General features: G+C 35.7%; 5 protein-coding genes across 5 annotated transcripts; 4 read left to right on the forward strand and 1 right to left on the reverse strand.

The window, feature by feature from the left end:
* The first annotated feature begins 1981 nt into the window (after positions 1-1981).
* On the forward strand, positions 1982-4056 carry LOC117930944 (glycosyl hydrolase 5 family protein-like). Its single transcript, XM_034851762.1, has 3 exons — positions 1982-2566; positions 2641-3232; positions 3743-4056. The coding sequence occupies exons 1-3, from the start codon at positions 1982-1984 to the stop codon at positions 4054-4056; spliced, it is 1491 nt and encodes a 496-aa protein (XP_034707653.1).
* A 1436-nt stretch (positions 4057-5492) lies between these two features.
* Positions 5493-7176, forward strand: LOC117930952 (glycosyl hydrolase 5 family protein-like). The gene is made up of 2 exons (XM_034851772.1): positions 5493-6089; positions 6631-7176. The coding sequence occupies exons 1-2, from the start codon at positions 5493-5495 to the stop codon at positions 7174-7176; spliced, it is 1143 nt and encodes a 380-aa protein (XP_034707663.1).
* Positions 7122-7957, forward strand: LOC117907813. Its single transcript, XM_034821475.1, has 2 exons — positions 7122-7209; positions 7408-7957. The coding sequence occupies exons 1-2, from the start codon at positions 7200-7202 to the stop codon at positions 7842-7844; spliced, it is 447 nt and encodes a 148-aa protein (XP_034677366.1). The 5' UTR covers positions 7122-7199; the 3' UTR covers positions 7845-7957.
* Positions 7958-9806: 1849 nt separating this feature from the next.
* Positions 9807-12581, forward strand: LOC117926598 (glycosyl hydrolase 5 family protein-like). The gene is made up of 3 exons (XM_034845755.1): positions 9807-10412; positions 11316-11916; positions 12000-12581. Exons 1-3 carry the CDS (start codon positions 9828-9830, stop codon positions 12449-12451), a joined length of 1638 nt encoding a protein of 545 aa, XP_034701646.1. The 5' UTR covers positions 9807-9827; the 3' UTR covers positions 12452-12581.
* Positions 12582-12928: 347 nt separating this feature from the next.
* Positions 12929-15070, reverse strand: LOC117926607 (probable membrane-associated kinase regulator 2). Its single transcript, XM_034845766.1, is given in 3 exon segments — positions 12929-13351; positions 13448-14510; positions 14513-15070. Coding segments are annotated over 3 exon segments (1416 nt in total). The 5' UTR covers positions 14759-15070; the 3' UTR covers positions 12929-13244.
* Positions 15071-24506: the final 9436 nt, after the last annotated feature.

Genomic DNA, 24506 nt, shown 5'->3' on the forward strand with positions numbered 1-24506 from the left:
TTGACTAATGGTGAAAACCGGAAACGGAGGCTTCTAGTGGTGCCCTCATTAAATGCTGCTCCCAAAATCAAAGGCAAACTGAAGCTAGCCTTGGTGACATTTAATGAGAGAGAAGAGTTTCATGCTCCCGCTGTGCAGACTTGCCGGCATCTCTCATTTTTGCACAGCTCCGTCAAGCACTCCGGCCGAGATCTTCTTGTTCCTCCACAAAAATACATCAGCGTGTTTTCCTTTGTCAAGAACTGTGTGGACCAGCTTCTCCCGTCCAAAGAGGCGAAAATCCTTGGCTTTGATGGAAGACAGCGAGAATGAAACCCGTGAGATTATCCGAAAATGATGCATTCATATTTCTCAAGGATGAATCAATTAAACACAACTTTCATTCCCCTGTTTTTTTCTCTCCTTGATTCTCTCACCTAGATACTCTTTTCAGACGACCCCTTTGTAAGACCCCTTCCCTTTTATTTTCTCCCATCTCCATTTCCCAGGTTTGTCTAAGTGGGGTAGAAAAGAAAAGAATTGAAAATATTTGTAGCATAAATAGGTAGTGGAAATCCCATCTTACAGTCACATTAACTTGCTTCTCAGTATTAAAACATTAAAACCAATATTTTGTCTCATGCACCAATATGTGAAGAGTCAATTCTTGAACAAATAATAACATAGCAGAACATGAGAATACATATGGCAAGAGGAAATAAAACATGAGAATTGATTTTGAAAGCATAACATTCACTAACCTGTTTCCTGTCAACCCCAAAATGGCTTCTAATGGTGTCTTCTGCTGCTTTACTCACTGAGCAAAGGCACTCCAAGCCCCCCAGATCACCTGCTCCAAGCTTTTCTCCCTTTTCTCCTCCTTTTTCCCCCTTCTTATCATCCCATTTGCCGCCAAAACAGCCCATCTATCAATTGTTTTTCTCTCTAGTCGTCCTGTTTTGGTTGCTACCACCAACACGCCCCATCCCATCTAGCCGTCCCATGCAGCTTAATCCCGAGGTAATAAGAAGAATAATAAAAAAATAAAATAAAACCCCTCCATCACATGGGTCTACAGTTTGATTTTTAAATAATAATTTTATTTTATTTTTCTTGGAAAATTGTGTTTTTTTTTTTCTAAATCACTAAATTAAATTATATTTTATTATGATTTACAAAATAAATAAAATTTAAATCAATATTTTTTTACCTTTTTTTTCATAATCAATATTTATCATTTTTAAAAAAATAAAAAAACATATATTTTTTTTCTCAATTTTTACACTTCTTATAAATTTTGAATTTAAATAATAAATTTATATGAATCAAATCTTAATTTTTGTACTCAATCAAGTTCAAAGCATCATTTTCCTAATTATATATAAGTTACCTCATCTCAAATTCAAATTATATATAAGTTACCTTATCTCAAATTCAATGCAAATGCAAAGTCAAAGCTGGTATTCTTCGATTTCACATCCATCTTGCTTTTTCACTTTAATTTTTTTTATAATATTTTATTATTTTCCGTCGTACTTTTCTTTTGATATGTCTTTTTGAAAATCTTTCTCACCTAACTCATTTTATATAACCACTAGATCCAAATATAATTTTATAATTTTTTTTTTCATTTGAAGTTTTTGAAATTTACAATTCTTTAAATTAATTTTTCATTCAAAATAAATCTAATTAATTTTTTTTTTCAATTCTGAGCGCTGTCATATTATATCATAAATGAATGATGGTTAATTGAGGAAATATTCTTCAACACGCCCCATAATTTTCTTCTCAGCCCCCTTTTTATTTTTAGGCTATGTTGATGACAGTCCACCTGCCTTTTGGAGAGATTGCAGTTTCTCAGAAACTGAAATGGAAATCTGCAGTTAATATGCCTGCACTTTACCCAAATCAGAGAAGGCTTTATCGACTATATTTATGCTGGCCTTTTGCGAAATGTGGGAGAATCTTCAAGTGGAGCAAAGCAAGTTAATAGTTTGCAGAGATGAAAGGGAAGAACAATCTGCAGACCATTCTCTTGATTTCTCTTGCTATGTCTGCAACTCTCTGCAATTCGCTCCCTCTTTCAACGAGGGGAAGATGGATAGTGGATAACGCGGCTGGGGGTCGTGTGAAGATGGCCTGTGTTAATTGGGTTTCTCACTTGGAGCCTCTGGTCACAGAGGGCATTCACGCCCAGCCCGTAGAACGCATTGCTGAGACGGTGAAAGCAATGGGGTTCAACTGCATCCGGCTCACATATGCGACCTTCATGTGGACGAGGGCCGACTATAACAACAGGACTGTGGCACAGTCTCTTGATTCCTTCAACCTCACCCAAGCCAAGGAAGGAATAGCTCGAAACAATCCTAAGCTGTTGAATCTCCAGATAATCGACGCCTATGAAGCTGTGGTCAATGAGCTTGGCGCACATGGGCTCATGCTTGTGCTTGATAACCATGTCAGCAAGCCCTTGTGGTGCTGCGCCAGAGAGGACGGAAACGGGTTCTTTGGAGACGTGTACTTCGACCCCAAGGAGTGGATCAAGGGTTTAACCGACGTCGCCACCCGGTTCAAGAACAATCCTCAGGTAGTAGTACTAATTTACATTGCTCTCTCATTTTCTTGAGTATAAAATTACAACTGGTTTCACTTCAATCCTAGGTGGTGGCTCTGAGTATGAGAAATGAGATGCGAGGAGCGCGTTCTAACGTGCCGGATTGGTATCGGTACATGCGAAAAGGAGCAAAAGCCATCCACAAGGCCAACCCAAAGGTCCTGGTGATAGTTTCAGGGTTGAATTTCGACAAGGATCTTAGCTTCCTGGGGCGCAAGCCATTCGGGTTTACGCTAAACAACAAGGTGGTGTTTGAGGCACATTGGTATACGTTTGACTTCACCCAGCAGTGGCAGCAGCTTCCACCGAACCGGGCTTGCCGCCAGCGGGCAGATGAGTTCCAGAGAGACGCAGCCTTTCTGACCACCGGAGACAAGGCAGCTCCTCTTATTATCAGCGAGTATGGCATTAACTTACAAGAGACGAGCCAGGTTGATAGCCGATACTTCACCTGCTTCCTGCCCACTGTAGCTGAGAAGGACTTGGATTGGGCTCTGTGGACTCTGCAAGCCAGCTACCATTACAGACAAGGGCATGCTGGGGGTGGAGAATCCTATTCTGTGCTGGATTACAGCTGGAGCAAGCCACGGTATCCACAATTTCTAGAGAAAATGGTCATTCTCCAAAACTTGCTCCAAGGTATTTTATTAATTAAGTGTTTGATCATACATGAAATTAGCAGCTTTTGAAGATGGCCCATTTGAAACTGTAACTTTTTAACTTCAGAACTGCAACTTTTAATTAGGTAAATCCGAAAACAAGAACCTATCCCAAAGTTCTTGATTAATTTGGTGATATTAGGGAGTTAACAACTTTTTATTAATTAATGTTTAACATTATTAATCAACTTTTTAGTATTAATCAAGTGTTTAATCATACGTGAAACAGCTTTTGAAGATTTCCCATTTGAAGTGATTAACTTTTAACTTAAGATCTGCAACTTTGAATTAAATCCAAAAATAAGAACCTAACCCAAGTTATTGATTTGGTAATTTTAGCTTTTTATTAAATGTACAACACCCTTTACATTGTCAAATAAATGTCTATCTGTTTACTCCATGGTTTACAGTGTTAATGATTTACTTGGCTCGATGGATTCTCTTCTATATATTCTTCATTTGTTGCTGAAAACTTGATTTTAACATGCAGATCCAAACTCAAATGTTTCACCATACTACCTACTCGTCCATGCACAAAGTGGGTTTTGTGTGAATGTGAAACATAACGATGTGGTTTCTGTAAATAGTTGCAGGAAGAATAGTAGGAATATCAGATGGAACCATGAAGGAGATGGATCACCCATCAAGAAGTTGGACCGTAAGCACTGCCTCAAGGCTGTTGGTGATGGGGTTCCTCTCACTCTCTCCGATGACTGCTCCAGCCCAAGGGCTACCTGGCAATTGGTTTCAGACTCAATGCTCCAAATCGCTGCCATGGATGAGCAAGGGAACCCACTGTGCTAAGATGCCACACCCTCATCAAACTCTACTCCTATTTTGACCAGGGCTTGTGCCTGTCTAAACAATGAAGCTGGTTGTGATCCTCTCAGCCAGTGGTTCAAGCTTGTTCCTTCAAATATAGCTTAATTTTGATTCTTGTTTTTGAATATTAATGAAGGAAAATTGTTGATAGGTATTTTGTAATCATGATTTTCTTTTTAACAATTACTAAACTAATGAATAGCATATTGATCTACATTCTTTTCATGCGCCTACCAAAATTCTAACATTTCTTTTCCTTTTATTTGTTTAAAAGAATTAAGCCATCGCCCTCTATTCCTTAAAATTTCAATTTCCTAAAAATAATTCTTACTTTGACCAAATATGATTTTTTGACCAAAATATCCTTTCTTAAATTTACATATATGTCTCGGATTATAGCATTTTTTTAAAAAATATAAGAAATATTTACGGAATGCTAGCTATGTAAATAAGGGAAGTATACAATTCTATATATTCTTATATTTAGAAGTTATATAACAATTATTTTAGTACCAAAATTATATGAAAAATAATTTATATATTATAATAATTTTAAGTTATTTGAAATGATTATTTTATATGTTCTTGTACCCGAAGTGATACAAATATATGTTAAAAGTTGTTGTCTAATAGGATAACACTCAAAGGAATTAAATGAGTATTTTAGGAAATATTAAATAGGGAGTTGAATTTTTAACCAAGGCTACGACTAATAATGATATTGCTTGTGGGTTGGTTAAAAAATTAATAAAAAAGAAAAAAAAAATTGCTTATGCAAGAGAGGAAAAGAATGTGGATAGGGTTAGGGAGGTTTAGGGCTGAGGTGGGTGTTGAGAGAAAATGAGGTAGGAAGAGATATGAAAGGTATGAACTTCTAAAAATTGAACTAAAGAATTTCAAAGAATGATAAGACCTTAAGTGATTTAATGATTTTGAAATGGGAAGGAATGTTCTTTAATACTTGAAAAATGTATATTTTTTTATAAAAATAAAGCGTTTGGTTAATTTTTAAAAATCACTAAAAATTATTGAAGAATAATAAACTATAAAAAAAAAATTATTAAACATTTTTATTTAAATTAAAGTATTTTTTAATTAAAACGTTACAATTAAATAATTTGTATTAATTAATGAATAAAATCTTTACAATAGTTATTAGCATGGAATCACGTAAAAATTATGGCCTCATTAAAAGCCCACGCACCTTGAGTAGTACAATGGAGTTGATAATTTCTAGTTGTTGGATTAGATTTTTAACTTTATAACTACAAACCCTTGATCTTTTGCCTTTTTATCTGTTTGTTAACTAGAATCTGGAGGAAAAAAAAATGGTCTTTAATTTCCATTTGATTGCTATAAGTAATATATGGTTTGAGGAATTTCAGTTCAAGAACGGAATATTATTCAACAGTAAAAATATGGAGATGATCAGAGGGACAACTCTGAAGACCCTTCTGCTAATTTCTCTTTCTGTGGTGGCAACGTTATCAGTATGTGAATCACTGCCTCTATCCACGAAGGGAAGATGGATAGTGGACGATGTGACTGGGCGGCGCGTGAAGCTGAAGTGTGTGAATTGGATTTCACACACAGAGAGTACGACAACCAAGGGGCTTCACTCTCAGCCCATAGGAGACATTGCTGATAAAATCAATGAAATGGGTTTCAACTGTGTTCGTCTCACCTACCCTACTTTTTTGTGGACGAGGGTGGATTATTACAACAAGACTGTTGCGGAGTCTCTTGATTCTCTCAATGTGACTGAGGCCAAGGCCATGATCGCTGTTCAGAATCCTCGGTTCTTGAGTCTTCCCCTCAGGGAATCGTATGAACGGGTGGTTGGGGAGCTTGGGAGACGTGGGCTCATGCTTATACTTGATAACCATGTCAGCAAGCCAATGTGGTGCTGCGAAAGAGAGGATGGGAATGGGTTTTTCGGGGACAAGTTTTTCGACCCAGGGGAGTGGATTGAGGGCTTGTCACAAGTCGCCAACAGATTCAAGGACGAATCCCATGTATGTTTTCATCATGTTCATGTTTTGTTGAATTCTTTCCGTTGGATTGTGTCTTTGCTCCCTTATGCAGGGATAATCGGAGTCGAACTCCCAATTGAGCTAGGGATATTAGGAGTCTGAACTCCAATTGAGCTCGCAGGGATTGAGCTGCACTCACAGAGTTTAAGGGCAAAGCATTGTTAGATTTTTTATTTTAATTTATTGAAAGGCGGGTTTGGTTTTATTGTATTTTAATCCTCTTTATTAAAGAGAAAAATTTAAAGTGCTACCGTAATTGAGAGAAGAGGAAAAACACTCACTATTATAACCTGAGGAGAAGGAGCGTGTTCACCTTCATAACCTTATTTTCTATTTTTTATTTTATTTTATTTTGTATTTGATTAGTTAATTCTTGAGTATTGATGTAGTTGGTGGGTATAGAGATCACATTGATCACTTAATTATCTTAAAAATCTTTTGTATTTTCTTTATTTTTAATATAGTTTGTGGTTTGATTAACACTTTTCATATTTAGTTTCAACTGATTTTGATTTCATGGTAGGTGATCGGAATGAGCATGAGGAATGAGCTTAGAGGCCAGCGTTCAAACCAGAAGGACTGGTACAAATACATGAGGGAAGGAGCCAAGGCTATTCACAGCATCAATCCAAACCTTCTTGTGGTCGTTTCAGGCTTGAATTTTGACAATGATCTCAGCTTCTTGAAGAAAAAGCCTTTCGGGTTAACGCTAAATAACAAGGTGGTGTTTGAGGCACATTGGTACTCGTTCGACGCCACCGAGCAGTGGAATGACAAGCCGCCGGAGCAGGAGTGCAAAGACCGAGCACGAGAGTTCTATAGAGACGCAGGTTTCCTTACAGAGGGAGATAACCCGGCTCCTTTGTTTATAAGTGAGTTTGGTATGGATTTAAGAATGGGCAATGTGGCTGATAACCGATACTTCAACTGCTACCTCCCCACTGTTGCTGCTAAGGACCTCGACTGGGCGCTGTGGACTTTGCAAGCTAGTTATTACTACAGGCAGAGGAAGAGGTTTACTCAGTGCTTGATTTCAACTGGGAAAAGCCTCGGAATCCACAATTCTTAGAGAAATTAACCATTCTCCAAGAAATGTTACAAGGTATATGCTTTTGCAAGTTTTTTTTTATAAAGGATATTGTATAAAATATTTATTAATATGTTATTGTAACATTATATTTTTTTTATAAAATAAAAAAATTATTACAAATATCTTTATAAATATTTTAGATCCCGAAAAGAAAATGGTTACAAGATATATGGATTTATATTATGAACACTATATACTATTGTGATGCAGATCCAAACTCAGAGGCTCCACCATACTACGTAATTGTCCATGCAAAGAGTGGCTTATGTGTGAACGTAGATGGTGAGAAAAAGGTTCATGGAAGCGGCTGCCGGTACCGGACCAAATGGACCCACTCCGGAGATGGATGGCCTATTGAGTTGATGGGAAGTAACCCATGTCTGAAGGCTGTTGGTGATGGGCGGCCAGTGAAGGTCTCTACTGATTGTCGGAGCCAACAGTCTAGATGGAGAAGGGTTTCGAAGGAGAAGCTCCATGTGGCTGTGAGAGATGAACATGACCACACCAAGTCGCTGTGCCTGGACGCCTCAAGTTCAGACCCTTCTTCAATTGTAACCAGGAAATGTGCTTGTAAGGAAGGTGATCTCAATTGCCACCATGAGGAGCAAAGCAATTGGTTTCAGCTTGTCCCTTCAAATATACCCTAGTTTGGATTTTTGATTTGGATGTTATACAATTTAGAAAATTGTTTTGGTTTTCCATTGGTTTTGTTTAGGGAAGTAAATTCACTATGTTTAGCATCAAAGAATAACATTTTTCAATAAAGAGGTGTATTTTTTAGGATGTGTTTGGTAAATGGGAAAATAAGGAATAAAAAAAAATATCACAAGAATAGAGGTAAATATATAAGAGATGGATCAAATTGCTTAGAAAAGTAACTTAGAGAGGAATAAACATTTTCTAATTTTCATTATTTTATTTACTGACCTAATTGTTTCTATTGCATTCTAACATAATTAACTAATATAATATAATTTTAACATAATTAATAAAAAAAAACCTAACTCTGGCCTTGGGGAAGTATGGGGCCAAATTTTACATTGCTATTATTCTATACATTGTTCTTAATGAAATCACATGAATGTCAAGTAACTTTGAGTCTATGTTGGAGCGGATGATATATTTTGTGGTTTAAATTTTTGAAATTTAGTAGTCCACTATGTCCGATATCAGGGTATCATTTGATGAGAGGTCTCTATAGTTTGTTTGTTTGTGGACCTATGTATATTATTGTGTCTCCCAAGTAAGTGAGATCAAAGGATTTTATTTATCTATAGCTTGTGTAACAATGTGTCTTCCAAAGTAATTGAGCTTTTTGGGGTTTATTTGTTTATAGCTTATTAGTAAGAGATGGGCTTAGAGATTATGATAGACATTAGGGTTAATTTCATTAGTTTTTTTATTTTTTCTATGGTTTTGGCTAAATCTACATAGTTTCTAGTAATTTGAAATTTTATCAAATATTTTCTCTATTCCTTTTATTTGTTATTTTCATTGACCTTCCTCCTTACTCAAAATAAGAAATATATTTAATGAAATTTTAAATGGATAGAGCTAAATGTATTTAGTCGAAATTTAGGGAAAGATGAATGAAATTAGAATTTTGGGGTAAAATAGCCTTTTTATAGAAAATATATATATATAAGGTTAAACCCCTTTGCAAAATTTATGTTCAAATCAGTGTTTTAGGAGTCATATCATATATTTTTTTTCCAAATTTAAATTGAAGTCTCAATTGCTAACGAAGGCTTCAGTTAAAATGAAGCCTCAATCAACAATTAAGGCTTCAATTTTGTCAAAGTGAGAATGGGATGAAGAGGAGGGGGAAAGTAAAGTAAATTAAAAGAATAAAAAAAAATTCTCTGACGTGGATCCAAAAGGATTAATTTACATATAAATTTCAAAAGCAACCCAATATCCACATTATGTACGCACAAAATACGGGTTTGACCCAAAATTCATGAAGTTAATCCTAGAAATTATGGGTCCAAATCCTTTGTTAGTCCAATTGATGATGGGTGAGGGTTTTTCAAATTTACCTATTTTGATTTGAGGTAGGTTGGCACACAAGATGAGGCATGATTAATGGAAATGATAATGCTTTCAATTTTATGGATGATATTATCATTCATTAAATTTTTTATTTTTAGATTTTTCCTTTTAAATTCCTCATGAGTTTATCTGAAAAATAATATGGGATGGTATGACAGAAATGACAATTAAGAACATTGATATTTTCCAAAATAACACCATCTTACCTTCACCAGACAAACTTTCTTATTTTCATCCAACATGGTATTATGTGATACTGAACATAAGATAGCATCTCTGACTAATTTTTTATTCATCTGATTTCTTTCTTTATATTTTATCTAATCATAAGACACCCTTCAACCCAAAAAATGACAATTTATTTTTTGGAATCTTCTACAAAACTCGGACCACAAAAGCTGGTATCTCTTTGGCATTTTACCCAAATGAGACAAGGGTTGATGGACTGCAACCATGCACGTGGCTCAAACACATTGTGCCCACTGCCCAGTTGTTTCAAATCCCTATCCAATTAAACCCTCTTTCTATATAATCAGAATCAGAAACCCCACTGGAATCACACATATCAGTAAAGAGAGATGAAGGAGAAAAGAAGTATAGCGGCCATTCTCTTCATTTCTCTTCTTCTCTTCGCCTCAGACTCTCATTCACTGCCTCTCTCCACCAGTGGAAGATGGGTTGTGGACGATGCGTCCGGCCAAAGAGTGAAGCTGGCCTGTGTGAATTGGATTTCCCACTTGCAGGCCATGGTGGTGGAGGGTCTCCACAAGAGGCCACTGAGAGAAATTGCCGGTGGGATCACTGCCATGGGTTTTAACTGCGTCCGCCTCACATGGGCGACCTACATGTTTACCAGGCCGTCTTATGGGAACCGGAGTGTGGCGGAGAGTCTTGGTGGCTTGGGCCTGAGTGAGGCCAAGGAAGGGGTGGCTAGGAACAATCCTGAGCTGTTGAATCTGAGTCTGGTAGAAGCCTATGAGGCAGTGGTAGATGAGCTTGGAAGGCATGGAGTGATGGTGGTGCTTGATAACCATGTGAGCAAGCCAAAGTGGTGCTGTGCTGAAGATGATGGGAATGGGTTCTTTGGAGATAAATATTTTCATCCCAAGGAATGGTTGCAGGGTTTAACCAAAGTGGCCCATCGGTTCAAGGATAAGTCTCAGGTACAAGGATTTGTTTTGTTTTGTTTTTATCATAAAAGAGTTTCTGCAGAATATGGCATCTTTTTTTAAATTAATGAAATTTTGAAGGAAAAAGAAGAAGAAAGTTGGGTTTTTGTGGGCTAGAAATTTGATGGGGTAGACTAATAATTTAGGGGTGAGTTTGGTTGTATTCTTCTCTTTTTTCTTTTTTTCTTTTTTTTTTTTAAACCAATTTTTTTATTATCTGCTTACATTTTTGTTTTTGATTTTAAGTTTGATACCAAAAATTAAAAAAAATAAAAATAAAAGTGTAATTTTCTTTTTTTGTGACTTGTTTTAAAAATATTTATCATTTCATTATTCTTTATTAAATGAACACTATCACGCGTGAATATTCAAAAATGTTAAAAAAAAAATCACTTAAAATTATTTAAAAGTTATTGAAAATATTTTTTTAAAATTTTTTATTTTAAAAATAAGAGTCAAAATTAAGATTATTAAATATATCCTATGTTTATATATATATATATATATATATATATATATATATATTATTATTATTATTATTATTATTAGGGCTATTTCCAATTTTGATATTTCGTTCAATCATATTCCCCCAATTAATATTTTTAACATAATATATTGACTATTGCTATGATGATCATATTTTGGTTCTCTTTAAACAAATATAATTTTAAATTATTTAATATTTATATAAAACAATAATAAAATGAATTTAAATAAATATGTAAATAAAATTTATTAATTTAAAATTGTTTTTCATTGTTCTATAATTTTTTTTTTCCATCCTTCTAATTTGTTTTCTCACATTTTCTCGAATTTTCGGCAGCCAAACACAGAATCAATGTAATCTCCCAATTATTTACTGAATTTTGGATTCCATTTCCCACAATATCACAACAGGTGGTGGCAATGAGCATGCGAAACGAGCTACGAGGCCCAAACCAAACAGAACATATCTGGTATAAACAAATCCGAAAAGGAGGCAGAACTATTCACAGCATCAACCCAAATCTTCTCGTCATTGTATCAGGGTTGGAGTTCGACACCGACCTCAGCTTCCTGAAGCAAAAGCCCCTGAAATTAAAGCTTCCCAACAAGGTAGTATTTGAGGCACATTGGTACTCCTTCAGCTCCATCACAGGCGGTGTGGAGTGGACTGAGCAGCCACTGAATCAAATCTGCGACAATCGGACCGAGTGGTTCGAGTCAGGAGCCGCATTTGTGGGCACCGGTTCCAACCCGGCTCCGTTTTTTCTGAGTGAGTTTGGTATAGATTTGAGAGGCGTGAACCCGAGAGACAACCGATTCTTCGGCTGCTTCCTTGCGTTCGTCGCCCAGAGGGACTTGGACTGGGCGCTCTGGACCTTGCAGGGCAGCTATTACTACAGAGATGGGGTTGTGGGGCAGGAGGAGACTTATGGGGTGCTGGATTACAACTGGGACAAGCCCAGAAATCCCAAATTCCTAAAGAGGATAAGGATTCTGCAAGACATTTTACAAGGTTTGTGTTCAAAGTTCATCATACACCATTCCATTGTTCTATTACCAAATAGTTCTAATAGTTTAAGCTTCAATCCATTGTAGATCCCAATTCAAACGTTTCAAAGTACCACTTAATTTTCCACCCACGAAGCGGACGCTGCGTGAGCGTTAAGGGAGAGGGCCAGGACCAGATTCATGGAAGGAATTGCAAGAAGGGAAGTAGATGGAGCCACGACGGTAATGGAGGAGCGATACGGCTGATGGGCAGCGGGTTGTGTCTGAAGGCGGTTGGGGACGGGCTTCCTGCGAAGCTCTCAACCGACTGCAGCAGCCCCCAGGCGAGGTGGAAACTGATCTCCAAGTCCAAGCTCCACATAGCTGCCATGGATGAGCAGGGGAAGCCCTTGTGCTTGGATGGGAAAAATTCAAACTCCTCTTCAATTTTAACAAGGACGTGTATATGTGCATTACAAGATGGAGATGATTCCGATCTTGCCTGCCTCAAGAATCCGCAAAGGCAGTGGTTTAAATTCGTCCCCTCGAATCTGCCCTAGTTTCTCACATTCATGTAGAAAGAAACAATTAAGCAAAAAGAGACTCATTTTAATAATTTCAGATTTTGTATCCGTAATTAATAAATGGAAACGGCGCAAGGAGACAAAATGAATCTCCGATGTTTTATCAGGGGAGATGGGTAAGGTGCATCAACATCAATGCGTTCACCAAAATCAAGATGATTAGACAGCGTAGAGAGAGAAATGAGCGTTTGTTGTTTTGCCGTGCGAGAGAGATGCTTTGCGCTCTCCTCTTCTCGGCTCTTCTTCTCTTCCTTTGAGAGGAAAAAAAGGAAAAGGAAGGAAAATTAAAAAAAGGGGGAAAGAGAAAATCTTTTTCACTGTTTCCGTCTTTGTCGCCACTTTCCTCAATCGCTGACCACTACAGACACACCATTTCAGATCACTCTGCCTCGATTTGCAGACCCAGGAGCACCCCATGATATCAAATCATATTGGTGTTAATGCCAATGGTGATAATGCGAAATCATATGGAGTCGTGCTTCATACTCATTTACAAAGATACAACGAAGATCTCGTTCTATTGTCACTTTCATGGGAAGATAAAGCTTTACAGACTGCTACTTGATCGTCATGATCAAAGAAAAAAAATTAATAAAAATTTTTACAGAGAGCACCGGGATAATGTGGGAAGCAGATTGTAATAATAATTCATTTTCTCGAACTTTCTCTTTTGATTTGAGAATGATTGGGAGAAAATTGAAAAAACATCAATCTTCACCATTTTCCCGCTTTTTTTTTTTTTTCCTGTTCTTGTAAACACAGAGGAAGCTCAGAGACTAACGTCTTTGAGTTGTTCGGAGGAGTTTCTTGATATATCAAGGGATTTCTCATGTGATGGATCGCTCACGGACCGGGACAGGAGAGAGGAATCTAGATCTGGAAACAAACGATTATATTAAAGTTGATTATTTCGAATTTGTAAGGATTAATGGATGTTAAACTTTAAATGTGATGCGGAATGGTGACTGATACCTCTGGAGGCATTGAAGGATCTTTTGCAGTGGAGAATCGCGCTTTGAATCCCATCCTGCTGTTGCAGCAGCGAATCATCGCGTCTTCTGCTCTGACAAGGCGCAGAAGGCACCGCTGCTACCGCCGACGAGGCCGATCGGCTTTTCCCTAAATGCTTGCAGACCACGCGTAGTCCGGCGGGTATATTCCCCTGTTTCTGGCTCTTTGCGTTGATCGCCGGTGTTTCGGTAACGTCTTGGTCGGGTTCGGTCTTCGACTTAGACGGAGAAGATTTTTGATTTGCCGCCGGGGCCGTCGCAGGTGCTGGCTTTGTTCCTGAACCTAAACTCAACTGGCCGGAGAACCTCAGCTTCTCGCCGTACCTTCTCGAGACGCGAACGTAGAGCGGCTTAACCATCTTCAGGTACTTCTGCATTACGTCCTTGGAGAATCGCTTTTCGTCTGAAGCAGTTTCGTCGGAGTTCTGCTTCTGCGCCTTAGTAGTACCGGTGGAGCTTCGAGAACTGTTGTCTCTGGTGAACAGAGACATGATCGGAACTTCTTCCACCTTGAACTTCACTGTGAAAAACTTGCTTTCTTGTTGCTTCTGCTGCTGCGGCTGCGACTGCGGCTGCGGCTGTGACTGCGACTGCGGCTGCGACTGCTGCTGTCCCTGCGATTCCTGCTTGTCCGGTTTAGGAGTGGCGGAAGCAGATCCATTGGACTCCGTTTTCTCCACCGTGCTCGACTTTGACTTCTTCAACCCCAGCATGAACACCCGAAACTTAGTGGCCGACTTCAACAAGGAAACCGGAAACTGATTTCCCTTGGAGTTAGGTTCAGAGGAGTTGAAAACAAGCGAGGAAGGCTCAATCGGCACGAGCCTCCCTTTAAAGAACAAATCATCAGAGGGAGACAGCGACAGGTTTGGATCCGTCCGGTCGCCGCTCGAACCCGATGACGACAGCGTGAACTTGAACTCCCTCTCCCCCTCGGTACCGGTGGACTCCACGTCATCATCCTCTTCTTCCTCTCCCTCCTCCACATTGCCCCTGCTCTTCTCAACCCCCTCCTCTCCCTCCCCTTCCCCTCCCCCTCCTCCTCTTCGTCAGGGACAGCAAACTCCAAGTCAAAGAACGGTCCGTCATCATCCTCCTCGTCGTCAGTCTCCACCACCTGGTTACTCACAGCAGTAACAATGGTCGTAGTCCCAGCAGCCCCCGCGCGCACATTAGCACCAGAGGCGCGCACACTAACAGCATCAGCCACACCACCACCACCACCCCCACCCCCACCGCCTCTCCAGTACTTGAGCAAACTGAAAGCTTCCATGGTCGGGAGAGCCAGAGCCAGAACACAAGTAAGCAGCTAATTTATTTGGTTAGATTTTTTCCTAGGAAAAACCCTCTAGAGAGAGAGAGAGGTGAAAAAGTAAAGGGAAAGGGTGAAAAAGAGAGACACGGAAGGAGGTAGGAGAGAATGGAAATGCAGAGTAGCTGTAGGAGTAGTACTGAAAAAATGTGTGCTTTGGGGATGCTTTTAGCAGAGAGAGAAACGAGTAGGTGGGGGTGGTGAGAGAGGCGTTTCGCTTTTAATTTGTCGCGTTTCGTAGCTTTGATATGCCTTGGTTGCAGGCGAGTCATGTGAGGGCAGTCTGCGCACGTCAGTCCAGTTTTTATACATTTTGAGAGTGATCAGGAAAGGAGAGAGAGTTTATATCGTGGGAGAGCGACATGACTCGTCTACGGATCTGATTCCACAGTTTCCTTGTGTCCTTTTTCCCCGTCAACCAATCACAAAAAGCAAAAAAAAAATCAAATTTAAAATATCCATATTTTTTTAATGCCATTATCCAACGGAATCCATTTATAAAATGTGCTTATATTATAATATAAGTATTTTTTTTTTTCCAAATTTTGAACTTTTTCAACTGCTTCATAAACTATTGAATTGTGTATCTTAAACTCACTTTTCCACCCTTTGTGCCTTTCCAATTTTGGCCATCCTCATTTGAAATTCAAAAATTTAACTTTAAAATTGTTAAATAATTAATATTAGGCGGGTGAGTTTTTCACTTTTTTGTTAGTAAAATTATTATTTTCACCATTTTAATAATTAGTAAATGTTAATTTGATAGCAAAAAAATTATTTATTTATTTTAATTCGAAGACGAAAATAAAAATAAGAAAAACTACAATTATACCACTTAACATTTTCATCGAGGGATTTAAATACACATTATTTTATTGTTAATTTATATAATAATGATACATTTTATGCCTAATTTGATCAAAATGAAAGGCTAGGGTATAAATAATTATTTTAAAATTAATTTATAAAATAAAACAAAATATTCTCAAATTTATGATACGTTTGAAGCTTTTTATCATATTTTTTGTGGAATCCAAAGAATGGCTTTTATTTTTATGGGTGGGTTAAGACTCTTGAGACTTTATAGGTGTGAAAGTGAAAGAAAGGGTGATGGGCAAAGGTGGGGGGAGAGCGTGGAATATAGAATAAAAGTAGGAGGAGGAGCGAAATTTCCTAAAAGAGGAGAGCTGGAGAGGGGAAAAAGCACATTACAGGCCATAAATAAAATAATAATAATAATAATTAAAAATAAAGGGATGATAGAGGAAAGGGGAGGTTGGCCTGAGGGCATTGGGGTTTGGAGCTTTGGGTTCGCCCACTTTGCTTTTTCTAAACGAAAAGGACCGAGTACTGCGCCTTCTCAGTCTAATTTGCCAACTGAGTCTATGAGTCACGTGGCTTGCATGCAGGCTTTGGGTTAAAAGCTTTGACCTCTTGTTTTTATTCAACATCATCCATTCCCCTTCTTATTTGGAATTTTCAGGCTTCAGAGATTTCATTTCCCTACAATTAAGCCGAATACTTAAATATTAAATAAAAAAACCAAAACCCTCTATGGGATTTTGAATTATTCAAATAAATCATAGCAATGATAAATTATAAGATTTCCTTCATAATGTAATCATTATAATACCTTCCCCGAATTTCTAAACCAAATAATTAATCTTTAAGTCCAAAAAGAACAAGAAACTTAGAAACAATCAAACTCATTAAATTCCTAAAATTATGAAAGTACCCATTGCATGTCACACCTTCTCATACTCGATGGATTAAATATTTTATTATTATTTTGTAATTTTTAAAATCGCATCACTTCCATGGAATGCGTCAGAGAATAATAGAATACTGACATTAGAGCTTAATTGCAGGAGATGAGGACACAAGACTTCTGGTTCAGTGGCTTCTTAGTTCTTACCACCCACATTAGCTTGTCCTCTACATGGTGAGACACCAATTAAAGCTTTGTCGTTAAAGAGGTACTACATATTGACCTTACATGTCTTGTTTATAATTCAATTCCTCTTTCGCATTTTGCTTTCAAGTTTTCAATTGACGAGATCTTTAGAACAAGAGGTGCTCGAATTTGGAGTTGTAAGTCATAAATTTGTTTGGGTGAGGAAGTTTCCCAATTTTGGAGATATTGCCTTGCCTTGGCCCTTGGAAGGTGCAATTTCTATTTATTTATTTATTTATCTTCTTTCCCACAATTATAATTGAATGTAGATTTAGTTGGGTCATCGTTGTTGGATGGGATCTTTAGTTGTTGGGGTTTCTAATCACATGCTTGCATTTAGTCATTTTTTTGCATTTGTTGCTAATCTTAGAAGTGAAAATAGACTACCAACAAAGGAAAAAAAAATCATATTTTATATAATTAAAAATTATATGTTTAGAGATTATTGATTTTTTTATACAAATAATAATAAAAAATAAGTAAAATAAGTTTTAAAATATATATATATAAATGATTTATAAACTTTAATTTTATTTTTTTTAATTTTCTTCTCCATTTACTTTTTTTCCCATATTTCCTTAAAAATTAACTTTAATATGTGGAATACTTTTTTTAAAAAAATGGCAACTAAAAATGTATTACTTTTGAAAAATAAAAAGAATAATAAATGTGGGTTGCCGTTTTTGGGAGTCTAAGATATCCTGAAAATGAAAGGTGGGCATGCTAGGTCTCCCATCTTTTTCAATGTGGGCAGCATTTCCTTTATAAAAAGCAGGTCAAAAGGTCCTACAATAAGGTTAGGCTGTCCCTTACTTGAGCCCTTAAGTGGGGTTTCACCATTTTTCTCATGTGGGGTCTCATCTTATCTTCCCTTCCATTTGCAAATAAGAAAAAAAAAAAAAAATCAACCTATTAATTGAAAGGTTATAACATATCATCACACTAAGATAACATAACAAAAGTATTAAATACACCATTTCTTTATCATTATTCAACTTTTCTTTTATACCATTTTTAATATTTATTTCTTAGCTATTAATCAAAATAAAAAATAAGTTAAAATTGGATAGGTTTATGAACTTATAATCTATAATCAGATGATCGAGTGAGTAGAGATTTTCAATATCCTCTCGGGTTCAAAATTTGATGGGTGTATAAATTCATAATCTATAATCAGATGATGGAGGAAATTGGGATTTTTACATTCAAAATTTGATGTTAGAGAGAGGGTTATTAAGGTGTTGAGATATTGAGGGCACTTTTTGGGCTCATACTTTATTTAAATCTTTGTCTTATTTGTTAGATGACCCACCTACGACACATACCCACAACAATACAATTTCATTGATCCTCAAAAAAAGCATACAACTATTCCTTATAAAACTCCCAACAAATAATGATGCTAATCACAAATTTGGCATTTTTTGCGCCACTCATCTTTCTTTTTCCAGACATGCCCTATTCTCTTTTCCTCTGATTTGTTGTTGACACCCACGAGCCTCCCCCTCCCCCTCTCTCTCTCTCTCTCTCTCTCTCTCTCTCCCGAGTCTTTTTTGAGTTCCCAAACTTTGATTATATGCCTATGCGGCTATGGCCCGCTCCCTCCATCCCTCCTGATTTTTTCTTTTTCTTTTTTTTTTTTGGATTTGTTGTTGTGCTGCTTGTGCAGGGCCCACTAGGCTACTAGTTTTATCTGAAGAAGATTGAAATAATGTCTCCCAATGTGAAAGTTAAACGAGGGATGACGGTCAAGATTTCGTACTCAAATAATTGGTAGGTTACTTGTATGATTGTTTAGTAGCTAGTCTTGCTAGCAATCTCCTTTGCAGTTGCATTAATTTTTACTTTTATCATTTCTTATCTTTGTTTTTTGACTCAACTTTCTGGTTTTTTTTTTTAAATAATTGCAAGTTGTTTTTAATTATTTTTTATATAATGTTTTGAGTAATAATTGAAAATATGGAAAATTTTGACCTAAATTTAAGAAGTATATGCTATGAAATAGTTCATTCTTTTTTAGAGTTAGAAAATTTTTTAAAAATGAAAATTTCCAATTCGGTGGCTTGCAACAATGAAAGACTATGCCAAATGAGAATGAAATCAACAGACTGGTTATGATGGGAGCTTTTGTAACTGGGCCTAGGACCAAATTTCTGGAAAAAAAAAATGGAAAGGATAAAAGCAAAAAAAAAGTTTCAAAAGAGAGGGCATGCTCCGACCCAAACCCTCCGGCCATGGGACACTTCAGTGGTTCACCCCCATTGCTTTTCCTCAAGAAAAGGACCAACCCAACCCAATTGGCTCGTGGCATACATGCAAGCATGCAATCGCCGTCTTGTCAAAGGGGCCAAAACCCAAAACCCAAAAAATAAAAAATAAAAAAATAAAAAATAAATAAAAGAAAGAAAAGTTTTGACCTTGAGTTTGAATTCAAACATGATTGGTGGAGCTTTCAATACATGGAGATAAAGACTGTTGATGATGTCTTTCAATTTCAGAACTAATGGTATGTGACCCACCATGGAATAGGTTCATGAAGGAGCTTTCCCAATTGGAATGATGATAATTGATTGCTCAACCTTGTGGTATGTGGACCAAACCAGTGATATTTTCCTCTTTGAAAACCATACCTAAAAGTGACCCACAAAGTGAGCCCATCTTAAATGGTAGTAACTATCCTGGTACCACTCAAATGTGTCAATCCCTTCTTTATAAAGAGGGTGTGGGGTTCAGTAAATTGTCACAATTTTTTCGCCAAACTCTGGGCTTTTTAATCGGCTTTGTTATTTGCTTTACCTCTCTTTTACTTTAAGGTAGGTCTGGTGGAGCAGGGTCGAGTGTCCTTAGAAATTACCTATACTTGTCATCATTTTCTTGGAGCCTTCCATGGGCCAGCGTTCATGGTGGCCGGTTCTTCAGCAGGGGCACGGCAGGTAAAAGTTTAGGGAAGTACATATAATGTGTTGTAATTTTGATGGTGATGGATAGGTTGAAAGCTCGAGGTTTTACTTTAAGTTGATACATATTGTTGGTCCATGTTTCCGGAAGTTTAACTTCTGTGGCACAATGATCAGAAAACAAGTATAGATGATATAACTTACCTTACCAAATTTAATAAATACCTCAATTCTCTCATTTGGATCTTCACTTCACTTGTTACCTTGGAGTGAAGATGGTATTCCAAGGATACCATTAAATTGGTTAAACAAATTTTTTTCTTAGAAAGAGAATATCAAATTCCTAACCCTTGTAATATTTCATATTACAAGGAAAAATAAATTTTTAATTTTATATTTGTAGATGACATTGTGAGTGAAACAATCATTCTTGTCACACCCATGAGCCCCAATTCATACCCCTTGGTTATAACGAAACTATTTTGAAAACATTGAAATGAAAGGATGTTGAATTTTGTCACTACTACCCTACAAAATTTATGGTTCATGAATTCTTCCATGCACATTGGTATTGAATATACAAGACATACTCTTTCCATGTTTGATCTTTTCATATCACAATATTGAAGAATCCCAAGAGCACACACCAAATTCATGTACAGAACACTTGATTTTTTGCCTTTTGGAAGGTATATATAAGGAGATGTTCTCTACATGCTTTAGGCAATCATGGAAATTGTGACTGCATTAAGGGACAAACACCCCCATCAAAAGCCACCATGTGAGAGGGATTGTTCTTCACATTCTTTAAGATGGTTCATGCACTATCACCAATTGTCCATCTCCTTCCATGTAAATAAATAAAAAAAGAAAAAGAAAAAGAGGTGATAGGAAGTTTCAAATGGATGAGTGCATGCACCAAGTGGTACATTATGGAGAAAATGCCAGCATTCATGCTTTCTCCCAATACCATAAATTCTCTCTGCTTCCAAGATTGATCATGCCCCTCATGTCCTTTAATTTATTGTTGGTTCAATTTGACATACAATGTGACATGGTATCTCATTCTATTTGAGTCCAAGTATGTTTGGCAACAAATCTAGTATGATTGATGTTTATTTCTCTCATTTGTTCAAGTACAAAGACAACTATCAATGATACGGCATTACCTTAAGTGGGGTTATATAATTGCTATTTAATTTATTTATTTATTATGTATGAGATATGGTGTTGAATGAATTTAAATTGCCGTAAGAATGAATAAAATTAAGAAAATGCTTAATTTTATGGTTAAATATTAGGTGTTGTGATATTCCTAATTTGTCAAGAAAAGAACTTTTTGACACTAATATATTCCTTTTAAACATGCAAATCAACTTTCAAATCATGTTAGTTTTGAATCTAAAACAAATAATATTTATAGAAAAATGATCAATATCAAAATTGGGTTGACTATCAGTAATTGGGTGTGGGAATTTGTCCATTTGAACGAGTAAAGGAAGTTTATTTTGGACTTAAAGCTTGTAAGGGGTATTTGATCTGGTCAGAGTTTGCAAGAAGCGTGAGAGTATGTTTATTTGTCTATTTAACCCTATAAGATATGTATATTTATCGGTTATATATGGTTTTGATAATATTTATATGAAAATAAATTGATTGTTATTTTTTTTAATTTGCCCATAATTCAAGCTTAAACTAGATAGGTTGTAATAGATTCGACCCGTTCGAGCTTGTCTTTAGTTTGAATTTTTCATATGCCTTCAAGCCAAGCTTTATAAATGCATAGACATAAAATTGATATAACACCTAGCAATAATACTTAAATTGACAATTCAACAAATTTACAATCATAAATGCGAGTGGAAGTCATCAATTTTTAAGCCATGTGACTTTCGGGCTATAAAAGAAAATAATATTTAGCCAAGAAATATCAATAATAGAGCTGAGCTAACTTTCAATAGTAGGGTGTAGGAGTTAGGGTGTTTGTTTGGGGCCCATAAAGATGTTTATTTTAAGCCAAAGCTTGCAAGAAGTGTGAGAGTTCGTCTATTTAATCCCATAAAGTGTGTCTATTTGTCAAACACGCATGACTCTAATAATATCTTAATAAAAAAATGATTGTTATGCTTTTTGCTTCATTTAAACTAATCACTCAAGCTTAAATAAGATGGATCAAACTAGGTTTGAACTGGGCTTTAAGCTTTATATATACATATGCATAAAAAATAGATCTATCACCTAATAATAATGCTTAAATTGACAATTCAACAACTGCCCACTCACAAATATGAGTTAAAGTCTTCACCAATTTAAAATTTCCACTCTTCCAATATCCAATTTGTTCTTGTTGAATTGAAGTTACGGATGATGTTGTAACATTACCGAGGAGAGAAGAGTGGAGATGTTCAAACTCTGATGTCAATTGATTCACAATCATTAATTGCTGACTGAAATGTGAATGACTCCAAAATTTCCATTGAGAATACAAAGACCTTAGAGGTGGGATGGGAGCCACCATTCTTGATCTGCACTCTGAACTCTCATGTGCTTAGATTCTTTTCATATGGGAATCAAGTTCCAACTCATTCGTCCTTTACATCCATTTCATACCTCTCATTCCAACCAATGCTTTAACCCCTTCAAAATACTCTTCATCAAGCTTCGTCAACTAATGTATTTAAGAGTTGTTGAAATTTTTCTTAAAAAATTGAGAGGTCATTTGTTTGGAACAAAATTCTATGTCAAAATTGAATTTTAGAGTCAGTTTTACAACATATTATAATGTTGTCAAATTTCATAAACTTATGTATTTAAGAGTTGTTGAAATTTTTCTTAAAATTGAGAAGTCATTTATTTGGAACAAAATTTTACATCAAAATTGAATTTCAGAGTCAGTTTGACAATATTTTTAAAAGCAGTTTTAATAAATATTTTCAAAGGAAAATAAGACATTTGGTAAAGATTAGAAAACAAACGTTTCTAGAGAAAACATGACTAAATACATTTTTATTTTGTGTAAAAGTATTATATATTTAAATATAATATAAAAGTTAGCAAACTCGTTTCTATTTCTAATTATTTTTCAAATACACAATTATAAAAACACTTAAAAAATATCTTATTTGAAATAAATTATTAAAAAACCTTTATTAAGTAAAAAAACTTTTAGTTATATTTAAAGTTGGAAAATCATTTTCTATTAGAAAGAACAAAAAAAAAAATATTTTTGAGAACAATTGTCAACAAGCATGAAGCAAAAAACCTAGATTGGGCCGGTCCACTATGAAAAGGACTGTAAACGGCCCAAGCCGTTTTTTCAGACTTGGTCTTTTGTGGATTCATCAGCCCACAATGGGCTCAAGAAATCAAGCCTGCGACCAGCCCATTCCAGTCCAATAAAATAAAATAAATCAATTGTCTTGCAAAATATAAATTAAAAATAATTAACAAGAAGTCAAGAACTAGAATTTTTTAAAAACTAAAAATGATTAATAATTGGCAAAAGTTGGGTGGGTCAAAGAAAGAGAAACTTCAACAAAGTCTGGACGAATCTGAATCAAATGTTCGTACCTCCTTCACACATCAAATGATGAAGGAATAAGAAAATGGCCTCCCATCCCAAGAACATTGAGCCATAAATTTTGAAATTTCAAGCTTGGAAAAGGGTTTAAGGTGGGATCCACCTTCGAATTTTGGGGGTCTGCCTTTGATTTCCACACGATTGACTTGACTCTACACTGTTCACAAATTTCCACTTTGCCTCCCTCCATTGAAACAGCTTTCTATAAAATAATTTTTAATTTTTTTTTATTTCCTACTTTTTTCTTTATCAGTCTACCATATTTTAATTTTATTAATAACAGGGGTCTTTTTTTTTTTCTATACCCAACTCAAAAATTACCACCAATCATAAAAAGCCACGTCTCCAAGAATGTTCTATTGCTTTGTAATTTGGATTTTATTATTTTATGTCTTATTATTTTATTAATAAATAATACAAATCCTAAATTTGATAGGATGCATCGTATCCTTGCTTCATAATAATTTAATTTATGATGCAGCGTGGCTCAATTTGGTAAATAATCATTAATCTCATGGCACTTTTCTATTTTTTTTTTTATAATTTTAATTTGGGAATTTCATGAAAAGAGCTAATTATAACCTTAAAAAAATTAATTAAATATAAAGTCTTAACAAAATTTCTTCTCAGACAATTTTATTTTAACTTATATAAGATACTGTGCCACATTTAATAAAATTTTAAAATACTAAAATTCCAAAAAATCATGATTTTATGTACATTTCATAAAAGTCCTAAAAAAAATATATTAAAAAATAATAATTTTATCGTATATGATTTGAAAGAAAATAAAATATAATTATAATTCATTATAAACTTATATATATTTTTAAATTATTTAATTTTAATAAAAATAGGTAAAATAAATTTGAATAAATATATAAAATAATTTATTAATTTTAAATTTATTTTTTCACCTTTTCTAATTTTTCATATTTTCCTTTTTTTCACTCTTTTATTTTCTTTTCCTCTGATTTTCCAAGAAAGAAAGCAGGGTTTCCGAATGTTCCCACTAAAGCCAAAAATAAAACGAGACTTGGCCATATGAGTATCCGAATTCTTTCAATTTCCATCGGTTCTTTATTCGACTCCCCACCTAACCCGTTAAGCCCCATTCCCACCTTACACGGTAAGCCACTGGGTGAGGCCATCGGCACACAATCAATTCTCAATAAATCCTAGGTTCACACTTGCAATAAACAATAGAGACCAGCTCCTTTCAGTAATCTAGTACTGGAATATCTTCGCAATATGAACTACTCTGGGAATCATTCCATA

Source organism: Vitis riparia, chromosome 2 (assembly GCF_004353265.1).
Source record: "Vitis riparia cultivar Riparia Gloire de Montpellier isolate 1030 chromosome 2, EGFV_Vit.rip_1.0, whole genome shotgun sequence".
NCBI lineage: Eukaryota > Viridiplantae > Streptophyta > Magnoliopsida > Vitales > Vitaceae > Vitis > Vitis riparia.